General features: G+C 40.8%; 1 protein-coding gene across 2 annotated transcripts in view; it reads left to right on the forward strand.

The window, feature by feature from the left end:
* The first annotated feature begins 360 nt into the window (after positions 1-360).
* The window catches only part of scube3 (signal peptide, CUB domain, EGF-like 3), a 106366-nt gene continuing 90320 nt past the window's right edge, over positions 361-16406 (forward strand). For both annotated transcript variants that reach the window (XM_042491616.2, XM_042491617.2), the window contains exon 1: positions 361-744. In XM_042491616.2, coding sequence (XP_042347550.1) covers positions 645-744 — 100 coding nt within the window. In that variant the 5' untranslated portion in view covers positions 361-644. The remainder of the gene's footprint in view (positions 745-16406) is intronic.

A 16406-nucleotide genomic window follows, 5' to 3' on the forward strand; every position in this document is an offset into this window, starting at 1 on the left:
ACTTTTTCCATCTGACTCATTTATAAATCCAGCCGCCCTCTTGCCCCCCTTTCAGCCATTGCTTTTACCACGCCGACGTGACGGGACACTTTTTTTTTTTTTTTTGCACAGGTGGCACCGGCCAGGTGACCGCACGAGCCCGAGCACGTGGTCACTCCGACCCATGTTGAGCAGCCCGATCAGCACCTGTGTGTAAATTTCTGCAGAACAAAAAAAAAAGCAAAGTGTGTGAGGGTTAGTGAGAGAGGAGAAGGAGCAGCAGCGGAGTCCGGAGCGCAGCGCGGACGCTTCTTCTCCTTCTCTCCTCCCCCTTCAGACCCCGCCGCTCCATCTCTCTCCCTCTCTCTCTCTCTCTCTCTCTCTCTCTCTTAAATTGACATTGGTCTGGCTTGAAACATGATAACAGAAAAGCCTTCCTCCGCTGCTCCGCGTTGTCGGTCTGTCCTCAGCCCCGATCACTTGAAACTCAAATAAGCAGGCGTAAAAGAGGAGAGAAAAGGGGGATCGCACCGTCTCCTATCAGCGGCTGCTCAGAGGGGAATAACAAGAGACCTTTATACCACACGCGCACCCTTGAAGCCTATGTGCTCTCGCGCATCGTAGATCTTAGAAAGTGCTCGTGTTCAACTACAGTGAAAGTTAACATGTATATGCACGCTTTGATACGCGCGAGTCTGGGATTTGTAGGTTTCTGCTTGGTCGCCTTTGTCCAACAGTCAGCTTCAGGAAGTAAAACCACTCAAGGTAAGTTCTGCATCAAAAATAGCGTCTTTTTTTTTTACTCGTGTTGATTGGAAATGTGCTGTTTGTTTGCTGCCTAACTGACTGGTTTAATGACACTTAGTGTAAATAAATGGAACTTGAATTTAGGCGCATAAAAGCAGATTTTTTTTAATTAAAGTGAAGTTTTTGGACACTTTGATGAACCGGTGACTCTCATTTTGATTCAGGCACTTCTTCCATTGACAAATCTTGTACTTTTTTTGTTCACAGTATTCTCACAAGTTTATGCAGACTTGAAAAGAATAAAGCTTAGATTAAGTTTTACTGACAGTATTTTGTTGTCAGGAAATAAGAAAGCAGCTGTCTTTGATCTTCAAACGGCACCAGCAGTGTGAACAGTTATGTTTCATAGCTGATTCTGCAGGTAATTGTAGCAAGACTACCAGGAGGTATTTGTCACAGTCCAGACAAGTATTTGACACCGGCCTGTAACGCACACATGGAGGAGCCTCCGTCTGTCAGACACTGCAGCTACAGTGCAGAGTCGCCCAGCTGGCTGCCCTCTTGCTCCCTTGTCTTGTGAAAAATTATTCAGACCAGACAAGGGCAGCCTGAATCAAATTTAAAAAAAAAAAACTGGCACCTTACAGGAACAAGACAGACATGGTATTACACTCAAATTCTGATCCCCTCTCAGCCTTTACTCCCCTCCAGGTTTTCATCACTTAATTTTCCCACAAAGCAAAAGCGGGAGCTGCCAGAAGTATTTGCATGCAAAGACACATCATGGGTTTCTGTGTGAGTGTTGATTGTGGTCGGTGATGTTTCGCACACACAAAAAGACATCTCTCGGGCGGTCGACAAGGCAAAAAGAGAAAGGGGGTGGGTGACTATTTTGCATCCTGGGTGGTCTGCCCCCACTTGTGGGAAAACTCAATATTTACATTTTGCAATTAGAACTACTTTTTTCTCACTTTATTTTCCACAACATCGATTACACACTTCCTTGTAGCGTGGAATGCCACCGTGTGAGCGTTGGGGCTGTAATGGCATGCACCTGTTTGTTGGTCACCGAGTAAAACGCCGTGGACGACCACTCAGTAGTCTTCCAGTTTGTCAGTGCGAGGCAAGCAGCCCTGCACTGACATATTATCTGTGTTTGGCTCCAGAGTTATTTGTGAGCATATTTTGCGCCTAACTGAAAATAAATATTGTGTTTGATGTTGGTGGCAACTCTGTGGCACTGACAAGTCTGCAAGCTGGGAACAATTTTGAGAAACGAACAATGAGTGAAAAAAAATTGCACAATTTGTCATCTCAATATTTATTCAACGCAGATGTTGCCGACAAGACTCTTTGTCTTTCATCAATGTCAGCCTAATCATGGCACTGTGTTTCAGGCATCAGTCATTACCCGAGGAAGAAAAAGGGGAGCGAAAGAGCAGTGGAATGAGGGAGGGAAGATTCGAGGATGTGGTGGAGAGAATGACAAAGAAGGGAAAAATGAGACCGTGGAAACAGGAGAGATTAAGGGTGCAGAGACAGACAGTGAGAGAGAAGGTTTCTTAGTGAGCGAGCAGCAACAAGCAAGGAAAGAGAGAAGGAGAGGAGGAAAGACGGGAGCCATAGACGTCATGGCAAATCACTTTCCCTCGAACAGAGTCAGGAGCTCTTCGTTAATGCAGCGGCACCAAGGCAACGGTTGGTGTGGGGCTGACATGCTGCTGTGGCTGGCTGTGTTGGTGTAACCTCTGCTCCGGGGCCTGGGGGTCTAAAGACGCAGGGCTGCCGGAGTGGGGAGGAAGGCCAGATCCAGGCCCGGACACACTGTGGGAACCAAGCAGCCTTGGCAATATGAGGCCCCAAGTGACAGGGAAGCTTACCTAGAGATGCCGCCTGAGTCTCCACTTTAAGCGAGATGGAAAGGAGGAAGAAATCCCTCCACCTCCACCCCCAACACTTACTCACCCCTTTCCTTTTTCACCCAACTCTTGCTTTGTTTGCTTTGTCCTCGCTTCCTTTCCTTTGCACTTAATGAAGTAGCTGTGCTTTTTCTCTGTCAGCCATAAGCAACGACTGCATCACACCCACCGTGTCAGAAAGCTCGCTGTCAGCCCTGTGTGCTATTTATATTTTTGCAACAAAAGAAAAAGACGTCCACATCTCCCCTCTGTCCCCTTCGACGCTTTCTCCGCTCCTGTCCGGCCCACTTTTGTTACTTGATAGAAAGCTGGATATGTAGCAGGACTTGTGTGTAAGCATGGAAGTGTCAGTGTGTGTGCACAGATGTGTAATTGGGGCAGAGAGAGAGTGTATGGGCTGTGTTTGTGGTCATTTGGACAGTTCTTTGAAACTGTATGTGAAGCCACATAAAAGAGCCATTTAAATGCGGCTTTTATTTCTGCACATGGCCTTGAACTTCTCTGAATGTTCGCTTTTAAGCAGAAAAAAGGAGGAAAAAAAAGACAGTTAGGCGGACAGAAACTGCAACAATGTCTCCTATGAACATGGGCCAGTCATCTTTAACATTTTGACACCACTTTGGCGCTCCTCTTTCATCACCTTCACTCCCTGTTTCTCAGTCTGTGTGGTTTCTGCGTTGCCCCTGAGTCCTGACAAACTCCTGCAGTGTTAGCTGTCGAGCTGTTACATTTATCCCCTCCGAGACTGGATGTGCCTTAAAACAAGCAAAAGTCCCTATTTGCTTGCCAAGGTACCGGAGCATAATTTTTTTGGTAAAGTAATTTGTAACAGCCGGCAAATGGAAGATGTATTCAGGTCAGCCAGAAAAAAAGGACATCTCCTGTCCTCATCGGGATGCTCTGTGACTTTGAGAAGTTAAGGACATTTGTGGTTTGGATCACTTAATGGTTCAGTGTGCAAGATTTAGGGGGATGTATTGTAATATGATATGATAAGTATGTTTCATGTATAATAACCCAAAAACAAGAATTCTTGTGTTTTTGTGACTTTAAAATGAGTTTTTTTATACATACATACAGAGAAGGTTTTGGCTACGGAGCTCGCTATGTTGCATCACCATTACAATAGCCCAGAACGGACAAACCAAACACTCACTGTAGAAAGGGCCGTTTGCATTTAATGCGTTGGACGCTGTAGTAAACAGCCTCTCCACAACAAGCACTGCTGGAAAAACACTTTTTGTAATTAACTTTTTTATATGAAACTTCTTTCAGGGTTTTTACTAGTTGTAATCACCTGACCTGTTTGTTGAGGAGAGAAAGAGATCTCTGCAATTAATTTGGCCCACAGAAAAAAACTCCTGAACGTCTGCTCAGAAATAACGTGAGCACACATAGCATGCACTGGGCAAGTGGCTTGTCTCCATCATGCTAAACACCTTGGAAGAAATACTGATTTGTTCTGTGAAACTGCTATATTCAGTGTTTTTGTCAGTTTTTATCAACTGGTCCGTCTGTTTTTTGAGAAGAAGAGACCTCTTCATGTAATTCGGCTCCCGGTAAAAACCTTCTAGTGTTTCCCACAGATTAAGAATCACTGTGTGGCAGTATCTTTTGTGTTTGTATGTATGTTTTTTATCACTCTGTGTCACCTTTCTAAAGTTGTTTTTGCGGGTCCTTGAACGCAGCACAGGCGGAGCTTGTCATTATTTTTTTTTCTCTCAGCAGCAATTTGAGAAGTTTAAGTTATCAAAGCTAATCAGATCAGATCGATAGATGAGACGAGCAGCTGCTGCAGAAGGAGTGAAAACAAACTGCTAGACCAAGTGCAATGATCGGTTAAGTTTCACTTTCACTGCATGTGATTTTACTGCTCCCTCTGTTCTCACAGTATGCTCTGCACTCCGAGAGTGCACTCCGAGAGTGCAGAGCATAACTGAACAATACAAATGTATTACAACAGTGCTCCTTATAAACAGCCCAGCTCCAAAAATAAAAAATCAATACGTGGCAGCAGATGTTTTAATTGTGTAGGGCTGCCACACAAAATGAATGACTGGGAAACCCTGCCTAATTGGGAGAAGTTAAGCTTGCTGCAGTCTGCAGTCCTCACTGCTATAGATGCCACTAAATCCCCCTAAATCTTACACACTTAACCTTTAACTAAAGTGACACGACACCCTGTAATTTCTCCTGCTCGTTACTTCTATGCAAACCCAGTTAAAGCACATGAGCTCCTAACCTATAAATGCCCTTTAACCTAAACAATACATACTCTTGTCTTTGTCTCTCTGCAGCAGGCATGCAGTGTCAGATAGTCGTGTTCTCGCTATGATCACAGCATCTGAGACAGGTTGAGCCTCGGGGTAGCCCTCGGTCACTCGCTGATGAGTAGGTGGAGGGAATCAATCCAACTTCACTTTACCACTCAGCAGACACACTCAGAAAGCATCTGCCTGACAAGTAGTGCTCCAGTACCACTGTACATGTTGTTACAGAGCAGCCGAGAGAGCAGAGAGATTATTATCTTGGCATTACTTGAGTGGTGAAAACACTTGATAACAATTCTGTCCAAGAGCAGTGCGGTATGAATCACAAAAACGACTTTGATCTGTGGGTGTGTTATGAGGACAAGTGAATGTGTATGACTGCGATGAGTGATTTTAGACTGGATATTAATGATTGCACTTAGCAGGCAGAAGTGCTTTCACTTCCCAAAATGAGGCTCCATTATAGACAGAAAATCCTTTAAAGACAGGGAACGGTTGAGGTTTATTGTGCCTATTTTTTTCCCCCTAATTCCCTGGCTTCAGTTTGATGCGGCTTGATACAAACATTTTAGTCTTAGGGCAGGCAGGCTGCAGCTTCATACAGAGCGAGGGCCATGTTTACAGGCACGTGTAAAGTCGGAGCTGTCTGGTTCAAGCTGTGACCCAAGGCGATTCAGTGGGCCTTCGTTCTGGACAGTTGCTCACTTTCATCCTGGCCGCTGGAATGTAAAACCAAGACATTTTCTTCTCTGTAGTGTCAAAGATTCTGGCCCTCAAAAATTTGACTTCCCCACTCGAGGTCTCAAAAAGAGAATCTCAGTAAGTGCACTTTCAAGTTGATTAGCATATATAATATTTCCCCTGGTAATGTTTATTGTAATGTGCTGCATATTTGCTAAAATCCCCTTTTTAGTTAAGAAAATGAGAAACAGGTTATCATTCCATTCTGTTACAGGGACACATTTTTATCGCTGCATTTCTGTTTAGGAAATTAAGAATTCAACAGCATCACTTAGTTTCCAGCATGTGAAGGAGTGGTGCAACATTTTAGGAAATACACTCATTGTAAATAGTTGAGAAGATTGATACAACTCTGAAGACTGTATGTTAAAGGGACAGTTCATCCCCAATGCAAGTTATTCATAACGCACTGGCTAATGATTGAGTGAGTTATATACTTGTAATGGTGCTTTACTTTTCATAGATATACACACGAACAGTACATGAAAACAGCCTGTCACGTGACAACAATGTGTCTTTTTTTGGCGCTTTGACCACCCCAAGCTGAGTGCCATCTGCTTCCATTATTCAAGACATCTCTACGGCCGATATCTCCAACGATGGGCAACTCACGCACAAAAAAAATCTAGCTTGATAAATACCTCTACAGTTAAGAGGAAAAATGTGTTTATTTGATTTTGGGGTGAACTGTTCCTTTAAATTTAAGGCTACAGCCAGAGGTGATTAGCTTAGCTTATTATAAAGGCTGGAAACAGCTAGCCTGCCTCTGTCAGATGGTTACAAAATGAATCCACCAGCTCCTTTAAAGCTCACTAATTAACACATTACACCTCGTTTGTTTATAATCAGTCTGCTGACTTCCTGAGTCCCTGCTGGTTGCCTGGCAACTGCTCAGAGTCAAAGAGTAGTCCAACACATAGCCCCTCTGTAAAACCATAAATTATTGTCTAATTTACACTAAAGTTTTTGCGCAAATTCATTAAGTTTTAATGAGATATTAGTGAGCTTTAGTGGTGCTGGTAGACGACTTGACAGAGGTTAGCTGTTTCTCCCTGTTTACAGTCTTGCTGCTAAGCTAAGCTAACTCGCTGTAGCTTCATATTTAACTGACTGATATGAGAGTGGTGTTGATCTTCTCATCTAACTCTCCAATAGAGAAAGAATGAGTATATTTCCCAAACTGTTTTGTTTGAAAGTCTCCTGTGAGTTAGTGTTTCCATGTGTGGTGTGTGTGTTTGTGGCCAGAATCTGATCAGTTTTGTTTTTCCTTCAGTTTGCATGAAATTATTTTTGTTTAGCAGCTGCCTCCTCTCATTATCTGCAGGCACATACTGAATCTGAACCATCACTGTGTTTTTTGTCATTCTGTATGCAGTACGAATGTTAGGTCACAGCCAAACAAAACCCTAACCTGTGGACACTGCAGATTCCCTGTCGCTCCCCAGGGGAACCCATCAGCTGTTGAGATTCCTCTGTCATGGTACCTTTTCTCCCTTCCTCAAGCAGAAAATCACCTTATCAGCAGCTAGCGAGGCCCCTGTGACCACTATTTGTCACCTCATTTAGAATGGTTGCAGGGCTGACAAAGCTGTAGATTTCCTGTGCAACAGAGGAAAACTAGTTTAGATCACCCAAACTTTTCTGAAAACGACTGTTTTCTATGCAGCACCAGCATCCAGTGAGGTTTGAACCGTCACACTCAGGAGTGCAGAGCGTGTTTATTTATCCAGGTTTTAATCTGAACAATATGTTCCAAATGAGTCCTGTGATGCTCCTCTCAGCTGTAGCATTGTGGTTAAAATTAGAAAACTCTCTCCTGCTCCCATCTCTGCCTGTCTTCCCCTCTCACCCCGTCAGTGGCCTTTGTTCTCTGTGCAGATGCGGCACTGTGCTGACAACATCTCTGTTGGTTTCGGGGGAGGATGGAGTCAGTGTTGACGGCACTCTGACCCCTCAGTCTTAAACTCACCTCCAGAGTCCCCTTCACTGGCTCACTGAGGAGCCTCAGTGCCGTCCCTCAGCCAGCTGCAGCGGCTCTTGGATCATTAATCCTCTAACCCCCCACCACAGTGCCTGCATTTGTTTTTCTGTTCCATTACTCACTGATTGGGGATACTTTGACTCAGGAGAAGATATCAGTGGGACTGTCATCTCAGTCTCTGTACTTTCCCAGGCCCCCGGCCGGCGCTCCCCCATCCTTCCCCCTCTCCCCCCCCCCCAACCCCCACCCCCGTGACCTCTCGGCTGAATAATGGTGCTGCGTCTCTCTTTGAGAGTTTGGGGGGGTCAGCGAGGGACGTCATTAGGCTGGTCTGCGGTGGTCAGCGTTGTCGGAGGGGGGTTGGGGGGTCAGAGAGAGCCTTGTTTACAGACTGTGTGTGTTTACATTCCTGATGGTGAGCGCCAGCTTTAGAGACTGCTGGAAGTGAAAGGAAATGCTCTTATTCTGCTTAGTAATGGAAAAATCCAACCCAATACATCAAGGAATCCAGATGAAAAAAAAAAGCCTAGTTATTTATTTGGTGGGTTCTGGCCAATGCATTCTGGGTAGAAAGAGGGATGACTTCACTGATGAATTTGAGACTTCCTCAATGGACAGAGGCATGGGAAAAAACATATGACCCTCTGCAGTATTTAATCACCCCTGCTGAACTCCAGATATATATTTATTGCAGACTGTAATAGCTTATACTGTTGATCAATGGCAAACGCTGGTTGTTTATGGATCTTTTGTTTTAAATCATACACCATCCATCATACAGGCATTTGGACTGCAGCCGGATTATTTTTATCATTGATTAATCTACTGATTATTTTCTTGATTAATCAATTAATCATTTGGTCTCTAAAATGTCAGCAAATAGCAAAATAGCTGTAGAAATTTCCCAGAGCCCATTGAAACATCCTAAAATGTTTGTTTTACTGTCGTAGAAGACAAGATAATATTTAAATTTTAAATAAAAAAGTGGAATATGTTTTTTTTCCCTCCGTGATCGATCAACAAAATAGTTGCAGATTAATTTTCTTTTGATCAATTTATCATTGTAGCCCCACAGGCATATAGCCATTTTTTCTTTTTTCTTTTTTTTTGCATAATCTCTAGTGTTTTATAGACTATATGTGTCATTCACAAGTTTACTGTGGCTACTTTAATTGGTCAGGTGCCTTGACAAGAAACTTTAAATTAAAGCCAAACAGAACAAGGAAAAAAGCTGTTTATATGTATAAAAATAGATTTTGTCAGTGTGAATTGTTTTCTGCTGCTTTATACTGATGAGGACATGAGTTGTTTGTAATATTGGATTTCAAATTTAACAGCATCCACAAAATTACATGCACATCCTTAGACTGAACAGACAATAACAGAATAAAATAAACTGTATTCATATAGCAGAGAGATTTTGTGGTTTTCAGAAAATAGCAGATAAAAACCAAAAACAACAATAAAATAACAACTGAGGGATCATAAAAGCATGAATATGCAGAGCAATAAAATAGTTTAAAAAAATAAATAAATAAAATAGCCAGGAAGGGGTAATAAAAACCCAGAAATGTATATAGTATGAATAAATGCTCTCATATAAAATAAAGTTTTAAGAAGGGATTTAGAATATGCTAAAGATGTAGTCTGATCTCTAAATGCAGAGTTTTTAACTGTCTTGGGGACTTTAAAAGGCCATCTTTGTTCTCAGAGCTGCATCCACTGATCTAAGGGGACGCCTAGGCACAGTTGGGGTCAATAAATCCCTGAAATAATTTGCAGCAAAGCCCTTTAACGCTTTAAAAGTGATTAGTGAAATTTCAGATCAATACTGAATATACAGGCAGTGTAAGTTGGCTAATAAAGGAGTAATGTGTTTGAATTTCTTAGTGCTTGTTTAAATTCAGGCGGCAGAGTTCTGCACCAGTCGGACTCAGTGAATGAAGCGCTGTTTGATACAAACATAAAGTTGCAGGAGTCCAGACAAAAACATACAAGCGTGTAAAATAAGGGCTAGGGATGAAATCCACAATCTAAGACAATATCTAGTCTCATGTTATATCAATATATTGCCCAGCCCTGTGTATAACTTTAAATGGGATGGAGACAGAAAACATGTCTACATGAGTGGGTGTCTGTTGGTGGAAATATGTGAGTCAGAACATTTGCATATCTACAATTTTTTTCTGATAAAATGTCAACACAGTTATATTTTTCTAATTATATAAACCTATTTAAGTGCCAGACATGACATTGTGCTGCAATGATTAATTACAGGGTACACTTTGAATTTAGCCACTAATGATAATGATTTTCGACAACCAAGTTTTTAGGGAAAATGTGAGGCAGGATGACAATTTGAGATGTGAAAATGGAAAAAATTTCCAAGGGTGAAACATCTGCATGACATTTTTTGTTAGCTTGCAGCTATCTAATTGCAATTTTCTGAGTATAAATGCATTTTTATAAATTTACACCTTTCTGATGTGAGAGTTCGTTTGTAAACTTATTTTCGGGTTGGGACTGTTGGTTAGATAAAGCAAACCATGAAAGATGTCAGTTTGGGCTCTGCCAGAATATATTGGCTTTTTTTTTAGTATTTTTTGACAGTTTATAAACAATCATGATAAAAATATTATTAGTTAAAGAATTGCCTAGAGATTGCATAATAAAAATCACTTTTGGTTGCAGTGGAGATATGAAGAATTATGGTATTTCACCTTGATTTTCTATTTGTAGTTAATATTGCTGCTTATCTGATGTGAACAGACTAATACCAGTAAAGTTAGCATTTGGAGCACTATAACAATACTGTTTTAGTGTGTTGTGTATCAGTTTATACATGCTGGGCGAATCATTGTTCTCCAAGGGCTGATGGTTCTTTTCCATAAAAAAACAATTATACAACATTAATTTGAATTATTTAATGGGAGACTCATTGTTACCCAAACAAACCATTTGCATTCAAATATCTTAAGGTGAGAGCTCAAGGGACCCCATGAAAATGGCCAGTTGTTTTTTGGCCAAAATGTAGCCTAAATTTGGGGCATTATTGAGCCCCCTTCCCAAAATCTATTCCACCATAGTTGGTACCCATGGATGCCCTATGTTGTCTAATTTCACAAGATACCATTATCTTTGCGCTAGCTTAAAAAATGACCCCACCATATTCTCTTAAAGACATTAATGTCAGCCTCCAATTATTTTTGTTGGCTAGCAATTGTATCAAGGCACCACTGCCTCCTAAGGGGCACCACTGCATGAAAAATCTTTGCCCCAAACTTGCCCTCACGTTTTTACCTTGTGTGAAAACCTTTAGAGAATATTATATTTTCTTGCTCTGGCATCCCCTTACGCAGTCTAAATGTAATACAGTGGGCGCAGTGATGGAGAGGTCACTAAACACTTGATACGTCTGTATGAGTGAAATGTTTGCATTAAGTGATTACGCTGTCTCACAGCATTTAAATGAGGCTTATATATCCAGTCAGTTCCAGCCCACTGAACTTCACATTTCTGAGCTTTGGTAGTTAATGCCTGCTTCACAGCTTACACAGAGAACCATTCACTTTATACCTCAGTTTGACAGGAAACAACTAAAAATATCACACTTGTGCTGTAATTGCTACTTTGCCATCTTTATAGTCGGTACTGTAACTGGTTAAAGTAACCACCAATGAATGTAATTGCTGTGTGCAGAGGGGAGAGTGTCATGTCAGTTAGCTCTGGTTGTATAAATATAAGGTATACAGCTGGTCTAAGTGCCACCCTTTCCGTACATAAAATATGCTGCATGAGGCCAAGAAGTCATTAACAGTGGGGGACACATGCCAGGCAGGGTGAAAAATCCCTTGAAAGGTACAAATGAATTTCTTGTCACTATGGCTCCTTATGGGAAACAGTTACAAGTTTTGCTAAATTATTCAGTGTGGTATGTATTAGACCTCCGACACTTGGAGCGTGTCATGTCAGCGTCTCTCTGCGCTCTCTTACTATTACTCTATGATTCACTTAATTACTGTAATAAGTGTTTTTCTACTGGAGGTGGTCCGGAGGTCTGTGAGTCATAGTCTATTAGGGCCACACATGCTAAAGGAAAGGCACAGCACCAGATGCTCGGCCTATGATCAAAATTACAGAGAATCTCCATTATTTATTCACAGAGTCTGAGCCCGAGACATGTTTTATAAATGGAGCAAGGTGAGTCCACTTGCTCTTTACTCTGCAGGCTCCAGTCTCATCACTGTCGCTGTCTGTTTTGTTGGAAAGCACTCGCTCTAAAAGGTGCAAAAAGCAAACAACTGACTGAAGAAGCAGGTAGAGAGATCTCCTACGTGTTAGCTTGAGTTAGTGCAACACCTCAAATACACATCCATTATGTATCAGAATTTGAGTAATACAGAAACAGACTGTTTTAGAGTAAGAAATCGCAATGGTACATTATTATTTTGGACTGAGGAGGCAATGCAAGTTGTTGAAAGCTTTACGGAATATTGCAGAATATTACAAGGTCACTATTTCCACTGTTTACTTCCATAATTTCCAGTAGAAATTTAAAGGGTGCATAATATAGTGTAAAACCTCTGATAAAGAAACTTGTGATTGTGAATCAGAATGTAAAATTTGGTTGAATAGGCACAAGTTTTGTATGGTTTGATGAATGGACATCTTAATCTTTGGGAATATAAACTTTGCAGAAATCTAAATAATAGCTGCAGTGATTAATCAATTAAATCAATTTGTCATTTTTTCGATATCACAGTTTTTGTATTCAAATGTCACTTTTTCTTTATATTTGTTTAATGCATTCTTTATATTATATTCTTTATATTTGTTTAATGCATTTAATAATGTTATTTTTCTAATGTTCCACAGACAATAGAAGACCAGACTAAATATATGTAAACTATATATAATTATTTAATTAAGCAGCCCTAAAATAAGTCAAAGTTTAGATTAAATTAACCCTTTAAGATTACAATTCAGGTCATACTGTGCACCTTTTTAACAAAATGCCCCCCATTTTTTTTCTTTGTATCCTTTTATCAAAAAGTTCTTTTGAGTTTTCTTCCTGTAAAACATGATGTGACTTGTTTATGTAAGCTAGTACCATTTAAACCACTAATTTTAAGTTAAGATTCTTGAGTTAGCTAACTAGCAACAGCATTTTAACTCCATGTCTATTCCTTCCTCCAAAACCCTGTGGTTACGGCCCCGTGGCTAGAATTTATTCACTTTGACGAAAGTGGTATCTGTGACAGCTCAAGATTATCTACAAGATTTTGCTGGCTGTTTTTGGGATTGTTGCCTCCTGAAATGCCTGATTTCATGGATTTTTTTGGCATCAAAGTTACAAAGTTGCAACACGTTTATAGGCGTTTTTTTTAAATTAATCTTTTAATTTTTTTTTGCAATAAATGTGAATGGCGGGGGCAAGTGAAAATTGCAAAAATAGTTGTGAAGTTGTCGCCGATTCTGAGCCTATGAGCATTAAGTGCATTCAGTGTTATATTTTCGGAGGGTGGGGGTTTTGGAGCCTAATAGAATCAGCACACTGTGCAGTTCTACAATGAAAAAAGATTTTACCCATTTTTAATTGTAAAATTTGCAGATTAGTTGCAGTCGTTGGACAAAAGGTCGTGCAAGATTCACAGGCATTGGCTGAATTTGGATTAATTGTTGCAATTGCAACATCGCAAAATCCTGGCAGGACAGACGATTGACTCATTCTCTTTTTCCAGGACTGCTACCTCGTCAGCACACACCATTGGGGCAGCACTATTATGACACGCCCACTTCAGCGATCAAATCAAATTTCTCCCCATGTTATATCCCGTCTGCATGTCATGTTTTACTATAAAGCACGTCCCAGTACTAAAGCAACATACTTAAATGTGTATGTGGATCTTTAAATTTCAGATCTCTAGTATGTATCAAACTTTAGAGACAGTGAAGAAAAATTCCCATAGTGCAACTCAACAGCATCTTACATTTGATTACATCACTGGGGTTATTTATTTATATTATTCAAACTTTTGAAATCTGCCTCCAGGACATTATACAACACAGGCTGAGTCATATTCCCTTGTCAGTAAACTGAATTTCATGTTTAAAATTGGTGGATTACTCCTTTATACAAACACAACCAGGTTAAGTCATTACTGTCATTGTCTCACACAGCTAACAGACATAAATAATAGACAACCAGCAGACATAAGTAATAAAAAGGAAGTCCTGTGTAAAAACAGGTAAAGGCACAGACAGTCTTTCAGCATGTTAACACGATATTGCCCTCCTTAAACTCAGCCTGCATGTTCTCGTTCATTTTCCCTCTGGCCTCAGATTAATCTGAGGCTTCATGGTTGGTGGACACAAGCAGGGAGGGACCCGGGGTTTTGAAGTTGTGATCACAGTTTCTGAAAGCACAGGATCAGTCAGTGGTCATGATTCCTAAACATTTAGAGTGTGTGAAGGATGAGTGTAAATATCCCGAATGGAAGCAGTTGATATTTTTATTCACAACTTTTTAGAGGCTTGCCGGACAGCCAACAGTGTGTCCCTTCATTAGCTGAAGGGGATCTGGGCGAGAGGGGGGAGAGATGCTAAATTTTGTGTTAATGTTGACGTCTGCATTTCATCAAAACCTTTTTTTTTGGGAGGCTGGCCAGTCTGCTGCCCTGGTGCACATTTTGAAAATCTACGACATTTTCACAGCGTGCTGTTATAATGTTGCAACACGCAGCCATAGTTCCTGTCCTTTCCACAACCTCTCCTCACTTCCTCTCATTAGTGCATACCATATATAGCACCAGATGTAGATGTATTTGGTATGCTAATATTAATGTGATGTGTGGTGCATAAAGTGCATTTGAAAAAAAGAGTCTAGCAGTTTTGATTTTGGTTTAAGCACATGTAGCTGCACCATGGCTGCATGTGGGGACGTTAACTGTAGAAATGTGCCCCCCCTCCGATTAAAAATGTATTTTTCTTACTGTTCACGTTGATGTTTGAGCTCCACAGTACAGAATGATGCTTCTTTGTAAGCTAATTGTGGTCAAATATGCAACTTAAACATGTAATATGAAAAATTGAAACCTCTAGTTCACATTCTCTGAGAACTGACTTTTCAGTGAAGCAGGTGACATCTCGTCTTCAGTATTATAACATTTTTATGACATTTCTTGTTCTTGTCATGTCTTGACAGTATTGCTAAGCCACACTGTTCACCAAATATTGTTTGACAATCAAGTTAATTTTGTGCTTAAAGTTTAAAAAGAAAGTTGATGCTATAAAAGGAACAATATACGTATATCACTATAGTGTATGCTGCATACGTCGTCCTCCAAGCATGCGCAGGTGCACAGAGCCTCTTTTAGCATAACTGTCAAACCGATAATCGTCATTGTGTGCGAGCTTGTCATCATCATAAGCACAAACCCGTACTGAGCCCAAAAGCAAGTTGAGAGCTCCTACTCGGCGATACTCTTGTTCAGTAGAATAAAGCACACTCAAAAAGCAGATGAACAGCTGATTTGAGCTGAAATAGCAAAAGTCTGTCTGTCTTACTCGTGTTATTATGATTGTGGCATGTAACACGTGGCTGTTTATTGGTTCTTATATCACATAAAAGGTTAAGAGAACTTGTGGAACGTCTCGATCTCGCTGCTCAGCAGTCTCGCAGTTGATGAAATGTGTATGAGCTGCGCAAATCTCGAGTTAGAGCAGGGTGTGCAGCACTGGATCTGGAGGTTGAGAAGCCATTGAGACACTGGTGATGTCGCCAAAAATGTGAGCCATTGGCTCAAGAGTCAGGGATCTGAGGAGTCTGTCTCATTGAGATCTTTGTTTTTAGGTGAATGTAACTCATGTACTATTGCTATTTATGCTGATACCCATGCAGTCGCTATCCTTTCTAATGATGTTGATCTTGAGACATAAACAAGAATGCCCATCGGGTTGCCATGGTAATGCTAATAGATAACCATAGTGCACTTAAAGGGCTCTGGATAACCACACCTCCATGCTCTATTAAAGAAAGAACTGTTTCCCGCATGTCCTTGAAATCCCTGAAAGTTTATGAATTTGAGTCAGAAAAATCAAGGCCTTGAAAGATTTTGAAAACAGATATGGGTTTTCTTCTTTTGCATTACAAAACAGTTATGACGTCCAAATTGACAGAATAAAGCAATTCTCATCAGATTGTCTTGATTAGGAATAAAATGACAGTAAAAAAACTGCATAGTTTTTGCCCAAAACTACATGGGACGAGCATAAAGTGGGCATGTCTGTCAACGGGAGACTCGTGGGTACCCATAGAACCCATTTTCAATCAGATAACGGAGGTCAAGGGACCCCTGTGAAATGGCATGCTATCTCTCCATTCACAATATTTAGCCTAAATTTGGATCATTATTTAGCCCCTTTCATGAGAAGCTAGCGTGACATGTTTGGTTGTTATTGTTTCAGCTATTAAACGACAGCTTTTTACAGCCTCTAAGAGATACAAATGTCAGCTGGCAAATAACACGATTTAAAAACACACAAAAAAACCCAAAAAAATATATATGTTCCATAATCACATCGCCATTAACGCTGACAGCCCTACTTCCTTAAAACATGCCTGCAGAGGATCTATAAGTATCCAGATAATGTAGTTTACAAGAACATTGGAGATTTTGCTTTTTCTTTGGTGTTGAAAAGATTCTTCTCTGTGTAGTTTCACTGATCCCAAATCAAGATCAAGGAAATGAGCCGCTTTTCCGGACCTGT

This window comes from Plectropomus leopardus, chromosome 9 (genome assembly GCF_026936395.1).
Source record: "Plectropomus leopardus strain MGB_pleo_1.0 chromosome 9, ASM2693639v1, whole genome shotgun sequence".
Classification (NCBI taxonomy): Eukaryota; Metazoa; Chordata; class Actinopteri; order Perciformes; family Serranidae; genus Plectropomus; species Plectropomus leopardus.